The following is a 16,827-nucleotide window of genomic DNA, read 5'->3' on the forward strand; positions in this document are numbered from 1 at the left end:
ATTACTTTAAATGCAAGTGGATTAAATGTTCAATCAAAAGACACGGGACGACAGAATGGCTAACAAAACAAGACCCTTCCGTGGGCCGCCTGTGAGAGCCTCACCCGGTGAGAAGACACACGCAGGCTGAGCGTAAAGGGGTGGGAAAAGCATTTCATTAAAAAACGGAAACAAGACAAAACAAGTATCTGAAGGAGCAATACTCACACCAGACAAAATAGGCTTTGAAGTGAAGGCTGTAACGAGAGGCAAAGAAGGACCCAGCCACCCCACTTCGGGGTATTTATCCAAAGAGGCCGAAAACACTAAATCGAAAAGACACACGCACCCCTGTGTGCATTGCAGCACTGTTTACAGCAGCCAAGGTATGGAAGCAGCCGGGTGTCCGGCAGTGGGTGCGTGGATAAAGACGACGTGATGCATATACACAGTGGAATATGACTCAGCCATAAGAAAGAATACAATCTTGCCGCCTGCAACCACATGGCTTGACCTATTCTGCTAAGTGAAAAAAGTCAGGCAGAAAAAGACAAATTTCATGTATAGGTGCAATCTAAAAAAAAACCCTAAATAAACGAACAGCAGAACAGAAACCGACTCACAGATACAGAGGACATTTTGACTGTTGCCAGAGGACTGTTGAGGGGATTAAAGAAGTTCTAATTGGTAGTTACAGAATAGTCACAGGGATGTAAAGTACAGCATAGGAAATATAGTCAATATAGTGTAATAACAGTGTCAGATGGGTACTAGATTTTGGGGGGGTGATCATTTTATTAAGTTATATAAATGTCTTATCACAGGGTTATACACCTGAAACGACTTCAATATCACATATCAACTCTAATTTTAAAATTTAAAAAAGTTAATTTAAAAAACACCTCCCCCCATCTCTCCCTCCCCCATTTCCACGAAAGCCACATGAAAGTAAATTGCAGGCATCGTTATGACTTACCCCTAAGTATCCAGCCTAGAAATTCTAAGAATAAGGATGTTTTTCCACAAAACCACAAGGCCATTATCACACCTAAGAAAATTCATAATCATTCCATAAGCTACGGAATGAATCATTCCACAAGCTAAGCCTGTCTTTGAATTTCCCCCAAGTGTCTCCAAAATGCCTCTTGTAGCTGAGGTTTGTGAATCAAAACCTAATACAGTTCAAGCACTGCATTTCCTATAATAGACAGTCTCCCCCGCCCTCTTTTCCCAGGACTTACGTTTTGAAAGTTCACGCTTATCCACTGTGACGTGACCACCATGTGGGTGTGTCTGCGTCCTTGTGCGGTGTGTCACCTTGCTCTCCGCGTTCCCCGGAGGCTGGACATCAAGGCGGGCAGCTGGATTCTATTCAGGGGACGAGTTCGTGGAACCACGACCCGTCGGCCGGCATTAGCGCCAGCTGGCCCGCTACTCCTGATGGTTAATTTGGAAACTGCCAGGTTGCTCCAAAGTCAAGTCACAATTTCCCATTTTGAAACTAACACGTGATCGTTTGAGACCATGTACATTTCAACAGCCACCGATGGTCCTTCCGGAAACAACCGTGACATCGGGAATTGCAAAATGGGAGTGTTCTGTTATGCCTCCTACTTTTACTGATTTTTCTCCTGTGCGGAAGGCCCCTCCTTGTCTTTTGATGTGTGGGGTTTGTGCGTATCACTGCGGATTCGTGACGGGGGCTTGCTGTTGTCAGGCATCAGGGCGGGGGTACTGCCCTCCTGGGGGTCCCCAGCTGTGCCCCATTCCATCGTGTGGCGATCCCATCGTCCACGCAGCCAGTCTTTGCAGGGGTGTGGAGGCTGCTTCCAATATGTGGCTATCAGAAATAATGCCACAGTGCAGGGCCTTGCACACAGCTTGTTCCATAGTTCAGGGTGTGGCTTCAGGGTCAATTCTTAGAAACGGAATTGCTGGGTGAAGGGGTACGTGCCTGTTGGCTCAGTCGGATCGGCGGCCACAACGAGAGCACCATAGCCCAGGTGGCCTAGAAACAGCACGTGTATTTCTCGCCCTCCTGGAGGCTGGGAAGTCCCAGACCGTAGCGAGGGAGCTCTCGGGATTTCCTTAATAAGGGCACTGATGCCGTCCTCGGGGGCTCCACCCTCACGACCTGACCACCTCCCAGAGGGCCCAGGACTTCAGCATGAGAATCTGGGGAGACAAACTCTCGGCCCACGGCACAGCTGTGGCTCTGTCGGTCACGGAAAAATTCCCTTCTGTGTGACGATGGACCACTTTGCGCTCCCGTCGGCCAGGCATGCCAGTGCCCGCTTCCCCTCAGGGTTTTCAGTGTGGTGACCACGGTGCATTTCAGTCCAGAAGACACAGAGTGCTGCGCCCTCGAGACCGGTGCCCAGTCGGTGGCGATTCATGGCGTGAAGCGCAGAAGCTGAGGGCCGAGGGTGCGGGGAGGAGCAGCGGTGCGGGGAGGAGCAGCGTGCATTCTGCTAAGGTGCACTCAACCGGGAGGAATTTTTCCGCTGCGTCCTCTGACTCACTGTGTCGGGAACGCGCTCCCCTCTCCTGGGGAGAACCCATCACTCCTCGGCGAAAACACTCAGCTGATGGCGGGTTAGAGTCTTTCTCTCTTTTTTCTTTTTTCTTTTTTTTTTTTGAGGACAGATGCTAATTTCAAATGGAGGAATCCATTTCTGAGGCGCTGGAGACCCTCCTCGGAGGGCCTGCCAAAGCCCCTCGTGGTGAGGCGGAAAAGAGAGACCTACTAAAGCCCCTCGTTTCACCCCGCCTGCGCCTGAGAGAAAAACAGGCCTGGAGATCCCGCTGACTGTGACGAACAAAAGCCACTCGGAAGGCTGAGCAGCATTTCAGAAGTAGCAATCACTTAACGTGCAATCTTCGCTGCGTGGAAAAAATGAGGCGCAGGCTTCCCATTGGAAAAAAAGAAACCTCAGCCGGTCAGCTCTGGGGAGGGCCGAACCGTAAGAAGGTACAGACACAAAAGTGGAATTACACTTCTTCGGGGGTAGCCTGATTCTTTTTCCCCCCCAGATAACAATGCTATTGATACTTTAGCTGGAGGCCCGCTCCCCGTTTAAGGGGGTGGCAGGGAGGGGAGGCCTGTGTTTAGTGGCAGAGAGGAAAGGGTTTGGGAGATGTTTCTGGGGCTGTGATTCACTCGGAGACGCCGGGCCACGCCGCAGGCACGTCTGCGCTGTCAAGACTTCTTCAGCTCCGCCTCCACGTGGCAAGTGTGTCTCCAGCCTCCAGGACGTGCAAGGCGCCTGCCTGCATGGCGAGGGGGCCACCTCCTCCGTCAGGGTCCCTGCACAGTCCGGGAAGACAGAGAAATATTCTCCGGGAAGCGATCGGGCCTCAAGGGAAGCCGTGGTGAAGGCTGCAGGAAGTCCCAAGTGTGAGCAAATTCAGCCAGCGATGGGGAGGGACAGGGGGTGGGCTTCATGGAGGAGGTGGTGTTGGAGCCAGCTCAGGGGAGGCGGAGCCTCGCAGGGGGGCTGAGTGTGAGGGAGACCTGCCTTTGATGGGGAGGCAGCGATTTCTGCAATGACTCCTTTGATGTGACCATGACTTCCCAAGGAGAACAGGAAGCGCTCTGGTCAGGAGTCACGCCTGTGGGGTTACGGAAGGAAAGGACAGTTTGGATAACCGGGCAGATTAGAACACCAGCTAGGTGCTTCAGTTTTAGAGATGCGCCAGGAAGTAGTCGGCTGTGAGATTTGAATCCACAATTCTCTGGAAACTGAAGAGCTTTGGACAAGGTGGATTTCTGTGACGCGTTGAGGTGTTTCCGCCCCAAGTGAATCTACAGAATACGAAACAGCTCGGCCCCGCTTGTCCACCAGGACGCCCTCTGGGTGTGTGAGCGCGTTAGCTCAGCTCTAAATCTGTGCGCAGTGAGGGAATGATATCTTTCGAGGCAACTTCCCCCCCTTATTACATAAGTGACACATTTACTGCAGAAAAAAAATGTTAAACACACATGAGTAGAAAGAAGAAAATTCCCTGAGATTCTGGCTAATCAACCGCCAGGACCGAGAACTGTTTTTGCTCATCACTCTCCCAGTCCTTTTTCAAATACCTATGTGCTTGAACCTCATCTCAATAAGTCTATTTACAAACAAAATGTGACCTTTTGGGGGGCAGTTTTATAACTTTATTGGACAGTCAGGCGTTCGTGCTCACCCACACTAACTGTTTGCAGATTTTGAAAAGTGATGACAGGCACAAGGATGGCCAGCGTATAGAGCTCGTTTGGTGAATCTTCATCCTTGTTACGTTGCCTGGAAAACCGCACCTGGGCGCCGGATGGGACAGTCCTTACTCCCGTGGCCCAGGCGGCTCTACTGAGCCTAGTGTCCACGAGCCCATCTGTACTTCCCACCTCCTGCACGGCAAATTTCCAGGTCTCTCTGAGTGCCTGAGGGGCGCGCTCCTCGAAGCCCACCCCGTGGATGCGCTCGTGGGTGCTGGTGGCGTGCTCTCTGGTCCCCGCCTCGCTGACGCTGAGGGGGGAACAGCCCCGCCCCTTCCAGCCCCCCTTCCTCGTGGGGGCCATCAGGCTGGGCCCGGGTGGAAAAGCAAAATCGCTGCCATTGAGTTTGGGAATCTGCGGGTCTGTTCGATGTAGTATAGGCAGCTTTCCAGGTCATTAAATACGTTAAAAATCACTTGTAATGATTTTTAGAGATACATCATAATTTAAATAGTGAAATAGCCTATTATTGGACATTCAGGTTGCCCCTAATATTTCGCTATTATAAAGAACGCTATAAGAAATAATCTCGTAGCTAATTATTTTCACGTGGATTCTTATAGTTCGTTAGGACCTGTTCCTGGAAGTAGCATCCCCGCCCTCATGGGGCAAGCATTTGCGGATTTATGCCTTAGGTGGTCCAGCCTGCGCTCCATGCAGGCTGTGTTGATCCCCACATCCATCCCCGGAGGCCAGCGACCATTCCCAAGCCTTGCTAACTGCCTGCTCACGTTTGAACCTCTTCGACGGCTGTGTGTCTGGGATGGTTTTGAAATGTGCTTTCTCTCTAGATGACGTTCATTTGTTGGGTGCTGATTTCCACGCCGTGGTCCCCAGTCCCCGTATCAGACTCTTCAAAGAAAGACACATCCATAGCAGTCATGAGCTCTGAACTCCTGGGAGGACAGGCCTTCTCGTTAACGTGACCACGGGCTGTCGAGGCCCCAGCACCGCCCAGTGCCCGGTGGTGCACCTCGTTGGCGCCCCTAGTGGCTCCCGGGAAGTGACTGGTCTCTACTAAAGACACACACCCCAGTCTTTATACAGGACTCCCGGTCCTTGAACATCCCGTCCCGGTGGCTCAACACAGAGCATTCTTTCCCCTGGAGGTTAAGGGCGAGGGATTTGTTTCGATAACAAATGAAAAGTTATCATGCTACTTACTTCTTGTTTTGCAAAAATGCTTCTCTAAAAGGCAGCTATTTGCTCGTTTCATGGAACAATATATGGATAATGTCTAATTATTAATTGTAACTGCATTCTATTCCTTCAAGTCTACGTTGTTTATGAATGGACATCTTTTTCTTTCACACTTCATACCTTAAGTAGTTTTGCTATATATGATTAATGGTCAAGGCAATACATTCCCCGTGACAATAGTGGATTTACGTGCTAAACGCATGCTTCCTAAATACTAATGATATTACTTCCTATTCGTACATTGTTTTAAAGGACCCACTACCTGTAGGACCAAACTAGCTCTAACCACGTAGTTTACGGGGTGACTCCAAATGAGTGAGGCTCGGTGGGAGGAGGCAGCTCTTGTCCCTCTACGGGTGGAGGGTGTGAGCCACAACTCCACGGTCACAGCCTACACCATGTGCCAAGGCAGCTCCTCATCCCATTTTCCCCACGTTTCATCCTCAACAAATCTTGGGGGAAACCCGTATTTTTCCTTAGGTCCCCCTAGTTTCAGTATGCTTCTTGGTCAGAAGCCCGTGACACCTGGCACAGCCGGAGTCCTTGGACCCTCTGCGTCGCAGGCCCCAAGGGGTCAGGGACATCCTGAGAAAACCCACAGGCGGCCTCGAGTTTACTCCCCACAGTTGCCGGCGCGCACACCAGCGTTACAGTGCCTCGTCCGGGTGTTAGCTGGGGAGCCCGTTTTAATTATACGTGTCTATCAAGACCACCCGATTGTCTGCGTCTCATGACTGACGATATGGCTACCCTGTGTCCCCGTCTCTTAACGCCACTACTAAGGACACAGAAGCCATCAAGAAGCTTCAGAAATTCCAACATTTCGCTAACGGAGCGACATCACCCAGCTGCTTCTCAGGCCCAGCAGGGAGGCGAAGCTGGGCCACCTCTGTTTGATTCTGCAAATGCATTCAGCTCAGTGTTGTGACGTCATCGTCGGTGGCAGCGCAGCCCCAAGATCTCAGCGCCTGCTTCCCCTGCCACGGACGCCTGCCCAGCGCTAGCACGTCCCCTTGAACCAGCCCACGATTTGTGTGCATCTCCGCATCCCTCGGGTTTTTTTCCCTATTTAACCAAATCAGGAACAATGTCCACCATAGCAACCACGTCAGACAAAGAACACAAACAAAAGCAACGCTCCTCGCTACACCAAACCGGCGACGTGAGTTGCAGTGGGTTTCTCAGCTCATCCTGAGGGGGCGCAGTTACGGCCCCCAAGCCTGAGGCACCAACCCTAGAAGTCTGCTCGTTCCCGAAGGAGACACTTAGAGAAACACCCTCAGGGACCGAGGAAGGGCACGGTGTAGCACCGAGGCCAGGCTGACGCCACACTCAATAACTGTAGAAGAAGGGCTGAGCCCGAGGACCTGTCCACGTCCCGCCCGCCAGCTTCCGTGTGTTTGCCTGGCCAACCACCCGCTCCTGGTGCCTCCGGCATGTGCCGGATGCTGGGGGTGCGGAGGTCAAGGACCTCTGCCCAGCTGCCTCCCGAAATGCCAGCCCCCCCCCCCCCCCCGCGGGGCAGAAGCCGTGCAGCAGGGAGTCGGCACCCGCGGAGCCAAGGGCAGGCCCACGGGAGCTCTCGAAGGTGACCCCGCCTTCACCTGGGCAGGCCCAGCCCGGCTGTACATCAGCCCCGTTAGCGATGAATTACCAGCGAGGGCCTGGGGAGGGGTCACTGAAGGTGACAGCCGTGTGGAATCGGCCAGGTTGGAGGAAACCCGACTGGCAGCTGCGTGCGGGACGGACTGAAGGAGAGACCGAGATGACACGGAAAGGGAGGCAGTTAAGGGGCTGCCGTGCTCCGAATCAGACTGAGGCTTGTGAAGTTAGGGGACGGGACTCAAGGCCACTCTCGGGGGGAGGGGCATGTCTCCAAGGCCACCCTCAAGTTCACGATTCACTGGAAGAACTCAGAACTCCTGGCGAGCTGTTACACTCACGGTTCCGTGGATTGGCATGAACAGTGGAGTCCGCGAGGGAAAGAGATGCACAGCTCGGGGGCCAGAGACGCCCCGCTCAGAGCTTCCGGCTGCCTGGACCCTGCGGGACTGCGGCCAGCGCAACCATTCACCCGGCAACAACGCATGCGCGGTGATACTGCCAATCAGGGGAACGTGCTTGAGCCTCAGGGTCCAGAGATCTGATTGGAGCTGGATCACCTAGGGCTGGTGGGCCACCCTGGCGGCTGACCTCAGCCCTCAGCCCTCAGCCCCTCTGGAGGGTGAGCTACCATCACATGGCCCCAAAGCCCTCCCTTTTCTGGTGTGGTCCCAGGGCCCGGATAAGCAAAGACGCTCTTAACAGAAATGACATTTTCAGATGGCTTAGGGGTCACCTCCCAGAAGCCCGGGACAAAGGCCAGGCCTCTCTCTGGGTCCAATCAATGCTTTACTACATAGGGCTAAGCTGGCTGTGCCTTTAGCTTATGTCCATAACAAGTCACAATCTTCATTTACAAATTATTTTTGTGGTCAAAACGAAGGGAAGGTCTCCACCTCCACCTTTCCAAAAAACACTTCCAACCACACAGCGGGACGGCCTACTTTTGAGAAGTCTCCTTGTGGAGAAATCTTGCACCCATCACATGTGGGTTTCTTGGAGCTCTGGTGAGAGAGGCGATGCCCTAACCAGGACTAGGCTTTTCCCTAAATATCTCCCTTGATTTGGGGGGGTGGGGGTGGGGGGGTCAATTTATCTCTTGAAGCTGTAGCCTTCCATGAGTTTCCTACTGGTGCTGCCTTTGTGGTTTAAATTAGTCGATTCTCGAAGCAACTGAAAAAGTCTTTTGAGGGTGGCAAAAACAAACTGTGTTTATGGTTTTGAAAGACACAGTTCATTAAAAGCTATCAAGCACCTGTTTCTAATACATATTTGAGGATGATTTCCTCACTATAAAAAAATTCCCCATCATTTTCCCTATTAGATTTGACTACACATGTATTTGAACATTCGATTGTCAGTTTACAAACCAAGTAACTCTGAAAATATTCAGAACAATCAAATAGAAATGAGCCCTTCCTTCTCACGAAACACAGTCTTGATTTACCGGCACATTCTTCCAACATCTGCCATTGGCCAGCTGCGTGACCTTCGGCTCATCATCGTAGCCCTCCGGCTCGGCTCTGCTCCTTGCCCTGTGACCTAAACGTCGGACCAGATCGTTTCCAAACTTCCCTCTGCTTCTAGCGACTCTCCCTCAGAATAAGGTAACATTTTGCAAACAAAAATGAAGACTTCTAAATGAGGAGGTAGTCATATAAATAAGAATCCACTTTTTCCCCAATACCTACCATTCAAACCCCAAAGGCAAAAATAAGCAACCTTTAGATGAAATATATACAGTAACTAATTCTCAAGAATGTGACTCGACAGAGTAAATGGGAAGACCTAATTGGCTTCATTAAGGGACACTGAATAGGGCCACATCCCGTCTGGCGACTGGAAGCTGCTCTTCTGAGTTGCACTGAAGGAAGGATTTTCCAGGCAGGAGAGGGAGGGGCTGAGAAGTTAGGAGAGTGGGTTATTTCAGACAAGGACGCCTTCCGCCAGGGGAGGCAGGGGCTCCTACCAAGGAGAAGACGCCTCAAGAGCCGGCCAGGGAGTTCAGTGCCGACTGGCCTAAAACGTCTCTCCCAGGCTGGGCTGACACAACAGTTAGGTTAGTTGTTGAGTTTTGTTTTGGTGACACTGCTTAGCCAAAGTGACTTTCGTCCTGTTGATTCTTTTCCTTAACACTACATATGTTTAAAAACATACCATTAATACAGAGCACCGACCATGTGCTAACCAGGAATATTTGAAAATTGTGTCTACAATACAGTACATTGTGAGCAAAACGTCAGCGGAGTGGAGATGTTGGTGACTTCCTGCCCAGGAAGCCCTGAGAGAATGTGAGATAGGACGTGGGGAAGTCAGCTGGAGTTTGCATGCCTTCAGGGCTCAGTGGCTTCCCAACCTGACTCTGTAAATCGGAAGATGTTCGTAGCTTGCTTTTCAACAGGAAGGTTTTTTTATTATGCCCACCTGAATGCTCACAGCGGGCTAGCAGTTGTGAGTATGCAAATCAGAGTTAATTCTTGCATTATTATTCATTAATGATTGTATTATTTTCCATGTGAATGACTGTAACCTGACTTTTGCCACTCCTCTATGTAGTTCCACTTGAATATTTTCTGGCTTAAAAAAAATTTTAATCTTTTCCCCTTAGTGCAGCAAAGTGGGGAAGGAACAACTCTGTGAATGTTGCAGCTGGTGTAAGGGGCGGCGAACCAGTGGGGCCGGGCGATCACCCACACTGCCCGTCCCCGGGCCCTGGTGACAGAGGAGTAGGACACCATGGTGCCCCCCCTCCCCGAGAGGGGCCCAGGGCTCGGTGGGAGGGCAGCCTGTCCACAGGGAATTACAGTGTCTGGCAATGCTGCTGCTCACACGGAAGAAAGGGACAGGGGTGGGACACCCAAGTGTGCCTTGAGTCCTAGCCGAGAGAGCCCAGTGTGAAACCAAAGCCTCAGAGGACAGTGGCCTGAGGACGTGGCCAAGGAATGGACCACCGGGTGCACCCCGTGGAGAGCCCGTCACCTTCCCCTCAGACAGTGGCACTGCAGAGCACATTTTTAAGCAGGGGAGGGACCAGAGCAGGCCCATAGCTGAGAAGGCAGAGAGAAGGTGAACTGGGTGTGGACAGGACCACACGCCAAGGAGTGGGGCCCTGCTTTAAAGGACTGGGGGTCCCGGCGTGATGGGGGGGGATGGGACAGGAGAAATGAGGCCAGTTCTCCGCCGGGCCTGGCCGCCCGCCTGGGCAGGGGGATGTGAGTGTGGGGGTCGGGGGAGAGGGTTTAGAGGACATCGGGAGGGGACCGCCAGCGAGCAGACGGAAATGCAGCGCTCCAGAGAGGACTGTCTGGAGAGACCAGGAAAGAATCAAGGAAGGGAGCGGCTTGTCCTGGGAGAAGAGGACACCAGATGGTTGTTACGAAGACATCGAGGCCTTAAGGACAAGAGGAGCTAGGACCTGTCCATTCTGGTCCCTGGAGGGAACCGTGTTCCAACTACCTGTTCTAGACAGCTGGCTGGGGATCCTGCTAACCAAACCCCTCTGACCGACCGGGAGTATCTGTATCCAAAATACAAGCAATTTGCTAATTTAAACAAAGGCCCGCGGGTGGAACGTGTGCTCTGAACTGGGTCCCTCCCCCCAGGTGCCCTTGGGCACTGGCGGCTGTCGCTGTCACAGCGCCCAGGGAAGGGAGCAGGCGGTCTGGCCTCAGAAAGGACACGGGGAGTGTGCCAGCTGTCCTGCTGGGGGAAACCCCTCTAGATTTCCACGTCACACGGGATCACTCACACTCCAGTTTTGGCTTGCTTTCTGCATCCAGAAGCGGATTCAACTAGTGACCCCGAACGTGCGGGTTCCAAGAGAGTGTGACCGACCGGGCAAGGAACATGCGGTGGAGGTTTGGGGTCACTGTGTTCCTCCTCCTCCATCCCCCGCACCCCTCCCGGGACCCCAGGGCCTTCGGGGAGCTAAAGGCGGCCCCCCCCCTCCCGAGTCAAGGTCGCGAGCGGGTGTGCGGGGGCTCTCTAAGACCGCCGTCTTCGCCTCGGACTCCTTCGTAGACGGAAGTATCTTCAGCAAGAACGCGCTCCCTCCAGGCTGAGCCTGGAGAGGCAGAAGCAGGGTTCCCCAGGCCGGTCCCCGCGGGGACCGCGGCGAAGGTGCAGACGGACCCGCCAAGGGGAAGTTTGAGGGTGCGCAGGGCAGAGGGTCACCTCGCCCGTACTTTCCAAGTTCGCCTCCTGAGCCGGTGGGGTCCAGCCAGGCGGCGAGGAGGGGGCAGAAGCGGAGGGCGCAGCTCGCCGCCCCCCACGCATCCTGCCCTCCCCTCTCCCCAGGCCCCGCGCAGTCGCCGCCGGGCAGGGAGGTGAGAGCCCGAGGGAGGTCCGGGGCCGCAATGGGTGCCCCGGAGCCCGGCCGCGCCAGGCTCCTGCTCCCCCGCCCAGTGGCCGCCCTGCCTCGCCCCCGCCGCGCGCGCCCCTCCCGCCTCCCCCGTTGCCGTGGCAACCCCGGGATCCTCCAGGCGCGCGCGCGCGCTCGCTCGTCCGCCTGCGCTGGCGCTCGGCAGCGGTGGCGGCGGCGGCGGCGGCGGCTGCAGCTCCGGCTGGAGCCGCGCGCGCTGCGACCCCGATCCTGAGTCCGCGCGTCGCCCCGTGCCCGGCTCCCGGCCCCCAGAGCGCCCCTTGAATCGATCCCAGCGCCCGTCCGGCCGCCGGCCCCCATGGAGCTGCTGGCCGCAGCCTTCAGCGCGGCTTGCGCTGTGGACCACGACAGCTCCACCTCGGAGAGCGACGCGCGCGACTCGGCGACGGGACACCTGCCGGGCAGGTGAGGACGAGCGGGCGTCTGGACCCCGCACGCCGCCCCACGCACCTTGGGCCCCAGCTCGCGTCCCCCGCTGCGGACGCCGACCCCCGAGGCCTGTGCCCGGTGGGCCCCGCCGCCCCTCACTCCGCCCCCGACCCTAGTGGCTCCGGCACCCGCCCGGGATTGGGGATGAGTTCCAGTGCGTTCCGCCAACACGCCTGTCCCTGCCCCGGGGCGCCTCCCGCGCCCTCCCAAGAGCGCCCCGGGCGAGCGCGTTTTTCTCAGCAACCCCGTCTCCGAGCCCTGGGGCCCTGGGACGGGGCGGGGGGGGGGGGGGGGACCCGAGCCCGAGGGGGCCTGGGGCCAGGTGACGGCAGGCGGCACGGGGTACGCCTCGCAGGCTGGGCTCTGGCCGCGGGACCGTCGGGGCGGCCGGGCGGCGCCGCGGAGCGGGCAGGGCGCGCCAAGTTTCCGATGCCTGCCCGCGAGCTCCCAAAACATGAAGGTTTGGGCGGGCTGCTGTGGGAGTGAATCACTCGGTCGCGCCCTGGTGCGGCGACAGAAAGGGCCTGTGGGGCCCGCCTGGCCGGGAGGGGCTGCGGCTGCTCCGCCTGGACGGTCCCGGGCGGGCCCCGCCGGCCAGGGCCGGCCCCGTGTGCGGACGCCTCTCTCCAGCTGGCCAAGGTGTGTGTCGTTGCTTAAAAATAACCGCCCTGTCCCTGCTTCTCTCTGGCAGCGAGTCGTCCTCCACCCCGGGAAATGGGGCCACGCCCGAGGAGTGCCCGGCGCTGGCGGACAGCCCCACCACGCTCACCGAGGCCCTGCAGATGATCCGCCCCATTCCCACCGACTCCTGGAGGAACCTCATCGAGCAAATAGGTGGGTGCTCCCGCGGCGGCCGGGCCTCGAGGGGCGACCGTGGGCCCCCGGTGGGGGGGGGGGGGAACTCTGAGGGTCCCCTGCTTGTGAGATATCCTTGTGTTTCTGTGACCAGAAGTATGTGACGTGCAAAAGAACATTTTTTGACATATTTGGTTCTAAATGGTTGCAAAACTGCTACACTGGAATGGTGCTGCATCCGTGGGCCTTAGCAAACGCATTTCTGTCCTGCTGTCTCTGCCGGGCTCTCCCCACCCAGCCCAGGGTCACTTCTGCTGGGAGGACCAGGGGTGAGGTGCTGCGAGGCCACACCGGAGGGAACCCCAGGAAATGGTCTGGGGAAGACCTGGAAAGGGAGGGAATCTGCAAAAAGGGGCTTCTGGAGAGAGCCACGGTCACCGGTTCAGGAGGAGGAGGCCGTGGTGCACTTTGAACGGCGTAGTGAGTGGAGTGGAGAGAAAGCTGGCCCCCCTCCCGCCCCCCCCCCGGCTGAGGAAGGGATGCCTGTCCAGCCTCCGGGTGGCTGCAAGGTGGGAGGTGTGGGGTGCAGCCGGTGTGCGCCCCGCTCCCCTGCAGCTGAAGCCTTGTGAATGCAGAAAGTAGCCTGAGAATCACCCCACGAACGCAAGCACTTGGACTTGAAAGTCAAAAATTGCTAATGACATCAAACTAGTGCTCGTCCTGTGGGTCCCGGGACTCAGACGATGGCACAGGCTGCACAGGGCACCGTTTCGTCCTTCGGTGTCCTCGGCAGACAGTCCGTTTGTCAGGGTCGGATTTGTGAGGTTGGGAAAACTTCTCCCCCAGACACCGCTGTCGTTCTCCATCTCAAACGTCAGACGGACACCGAGTGTCTTGAGTGGCCGTGGAGCACCCGTTGCCCACAGGCCCCCGCGTTGGGGAGACTTTGGGGGCGGCTCGCTCCTCCCTGGCAGGGCTTTCCCAAAGCGAGCCCCAGAGGAGCCCGGCCCCCGCCACGCTGGGGGGGCGGAGCGCCCAGCGCCTGCCGGGAGTTTGCTTCCAGTGGCCCCCGAGTGTCGGGCCAGGTGGTGGTGGCCGAGGTGGTGGCTTTTCCCTTTGTTTGCTGGGGGAACAGAGAGGGGCCGACCTGAGGGCAAACTCCCGAAAACACTATTCTCCCTCCTCCCTGCCACACTGGCCTCCCCAGTGTGGAGGGCCACCTCTTGGGGGGCCCATCTAGACTTCCACCCTCTTGAAAGGGGTCCTCATTGGCCAAGATCAATGTCATGACTTGAAAGGAAGTTGGGGTGGGGCTGGGGAGTCCTGTGACCCCTCTCTGAGAGAGAGAGAGACAGAGAGAGAGAGAGAGACTGACTCTGGTCGGCCCTCTGGGCGTGTGGAGACTCCTCTGTCCTGGAGGCAGCTGGACCTGTTGGGCCAGTGTCGTAAGCCCGTCGCTGGGGGTCTGGGACCCTGGGCTCTGGGGCCTGCCCCTCCTGGCCCTCAGCTTCCTCGAGTGCTCCACAGCAGAGACCAACGCTCGGGCCCCCTGACTGTGTCTGCTGGCGTGATGTGACTGCCTGTTTCTGCTTCCCGGGCTGGATGGCGGCCCAGAGCTGTCGCTGCCCTCTCCCCGCGCCCTCCTCACAGACTGGAGGCCTGTGCCAGGAGATTCTGCACCAGCCCTGCTTGCGCTGAGCCCTGCGAGGGAAGGGCGTCCTTTGCCAGGTGTCAGGAAGGGATGACAGGTCCCGAAAAACACACTGTGACTGGCAGGCGAGGAAAGCGGAGTCACTGCTGCGCTGGGTTCTGCAGCAGCTCCCACGGGGGCCAGAGCAGAATCGAGCAGGGATCACGCACGACGCGGTCCCCAGTGGTCATTCCGGGCGGTGGACCCTGAGACCCGGCAGGTGCGCACACGGGTGTGTGTGCACACATGCACTTGTGGGTCCCTCGTTTCCTCGGACACCTCACACATGCTTGGCACGCGGAAGTCACGGCAGTCCGCAAAGACATAAGTAAATACAATACAAGAATCCCCTGTCCTTGAGAGGTTTCTGTTCAAAAGATCCAAAGAGTGAAATTGCTCTGTTCCGAAAGCGAGGTGTTGAGTGTCCCCGCAGGCCTTGACGAATAGGGCTGGGGACCCACCCTGGTTGGCAGGGCAGCGCCGTCTGCCTGCTGCGGACCCCCTGAGTTTGGAAAGATGAGAACTGAGCCTCCTCACTCTGCACGGGGCTGGGGCCAGGGCCGGGCTCAGGGTTCGGTAGGCAAAGTGAATCTTCACGTGAAGCTGTGCTTGCTGCATGTGCAAAACATAAATAGGAAAACGTGGTATCGAGTACAGAGATGTCATCGGGTGACACAGTTCCTCAGGTAATGTGAGTCTGAAAGCTAATAAAAATCAACAGGTTTTGAAAAATGGGTACGCAGTGTACCAGATAACTCTGTGCAATCACAGGAACTCTAGGAAAATTGCTGTTTAAATTTGTATTTTAAATACTTCAAAAATCTGAAGTTTTAAGAAAATTCTAAAATTACTTGCATTGGGAGTCTCTGGTTGAACGTAATAGAACGGCCAGCAAAAAAATAGCCTTAAACAATGGAAGTAGCCCGGACTGGCGTGGCTCAGTTGGTTGGGCGTTATCCCACAAAGCAAGAGGTCGCTGGTTCAATTCCTGGTCAGGCCACATGCCTGGGTTGTGGGCCAGTCCCCAGTAAAGGTGAGTGTGAGAGGCAACTGATTGATGTTTCTCTCACACATTGATGTTTCTCTCCTCTTTCTCCTTTCTCCTCTCTCTAAGAATAAATAAATAACATCTTTAAAAAAAAAACAGTAGAAGTATTCTCAGTCATGAGTTCAGGGGTAGGAGGGTCTGACATTGGTTAATTCAGCTAAGCAACCCCCCAGCTCCTTTTCCTTCACCATTCTCAGCATTTGGGCTTCATGTCGCAAGGTGGCTGCCACGGCTCCAGACATCACATCCTCAAGCAGCCATGCGTAAAAGCAAAATAGGGCAGTCTTCTCCAAGTGTCTGTGAGAGAGAGACATCTTCTTAAGAAGCTATGCGCTTGCTCTCCACAGCCCAGTCATGACACATGCTTAGGTCTAAACCCGCCACTGACGAGGGGAAGGGACCTGTCACAGAAAGGTTTGATCAGAGGACATTCACCCACATCCCTGAGCTCAGAATGGGTCAGCATCCGAATAAAGCCCTCCCCGGTCAGCTGGGAAGCAGGGGTGTGAGGGGGCAGAGGAGGGACAGTGAGGAGTGTGTGGCCACGGTGTGATTTCAGAAATAATTCAGCCCAACTACCCACACTGCTGATACGTCTTTTTTCCAGCATATGATATTGCAGACGGTTTTCACCCATGATTTGCCCCCTGTAGTCTACATGAGATGTTTTTTGTGCCTGCAAAAAGATGCTAAATTAGACGCCTTTGTGAAGCTTGGAAGCTGCATTTTTAAAAGGTGCTCGGTTCAACAGATATGCACGTACCCACCACGTGCTAAGTGTAGAAAACCGACTCCAAGCCAACGGTGGGAACCTGGTTTCTCTAAACCTCCGTGAACGCAGCGTCAGACCTGCAGAGTAATTGGTTTCGTGCCGGTGACAATAGAGGCCCTGTGCTCACACTGGCCCAGCTCCTGCGGCGACTTTAAACCTCTATCTTCGTAGATCCTCAGTCTGGGCTGCGTTTCGAGCCGACTTGGCTTTCTCTTTCATCCCTTTGTCGGGCTGAGTCCATTTGTCTTCTGCTGGGTTCTAACCCTGTGGAACCACGGGATCTTACTCTTCTAAGTAAGTTCTACACTTCCCGGGAAGGCTTTGTCGTTGAGCCTCCTGGAGCGCAGGAGGCCAGCTGGCTTAACCCCAAGGGTGGGTTTATTAGGCTCCCGTTTATAAGTACAGTGTATCCGTCCACACTCAGGGTTTCAGAGTTAGCCTGTTTTCCCTCCCACCTCTTCCTCCCGTGTAGGCGTATGGAGCCGCTGGGTCCAGAAGGCACTGCAGTGCCCGCACTGCACTGTAAGAGAAATACCTGTGCAAGCCATGCACTTGCTTCTACCAGAGCTTTCCGGGAGAGTCATCTTTGTCCCTCAGATGTGCCCAGGGTCCCCACTGCTCTCCAGACCAGAGTGTCCAGCCACCCACTGGGCCTCTCCACCACCCCCTTCCCCAG

General features: G+C 55.6%; 1 protein-coding gene across 2 annotated transcripts in view; it reads left to right on the top strand.

Annotated features, from left to right (window-relative positions):
• Window positions 1–16,827, top strand: part of NGEF (neuronal guanine nucleotide exchange factor) — an 84,083-nt gene that overhangs the window by 39,414 nt on the left and 27,842 nt on the right. The window contains exons 1-2 of one of the 2 annotated variants that reach the window (XM_028511000.2): window positions 11,568–11,822; window positions 12,538–12,680. In XM_028511000.2, the coding sequence (XP_028366801.1) occupies window positions 11,716–11,822; window positions 12,538–12,680 (250 nt within the window). In that variant the 5' untranslated portion in view covers window positions 11,568–11,715. Of the gene's footprint in view, window positions 1–11,567; window positions 11,823–12,537; window positions 12,681–16,827 lie in introns of those variants that run through there. The other variant, XM_036022693.1, reaches the window with a different exon arrangement.

The sequence above is a fragment of the Phyllostomus discolor genome, chromosome 4, assembly GCF_004126475.2.
Source record: "Phyllostomus discolor isolate MPI-MPIP mPhyDis1 chromosome 4, mPhyDis1.pri.v3, whole genome shotgun sequence".
NCBI lineage: Eukaryota > Metazoa > Chordata > Mammalia > Chiroptera > Phyllostomidae > Phyllostomus > Phyllostomus discolor.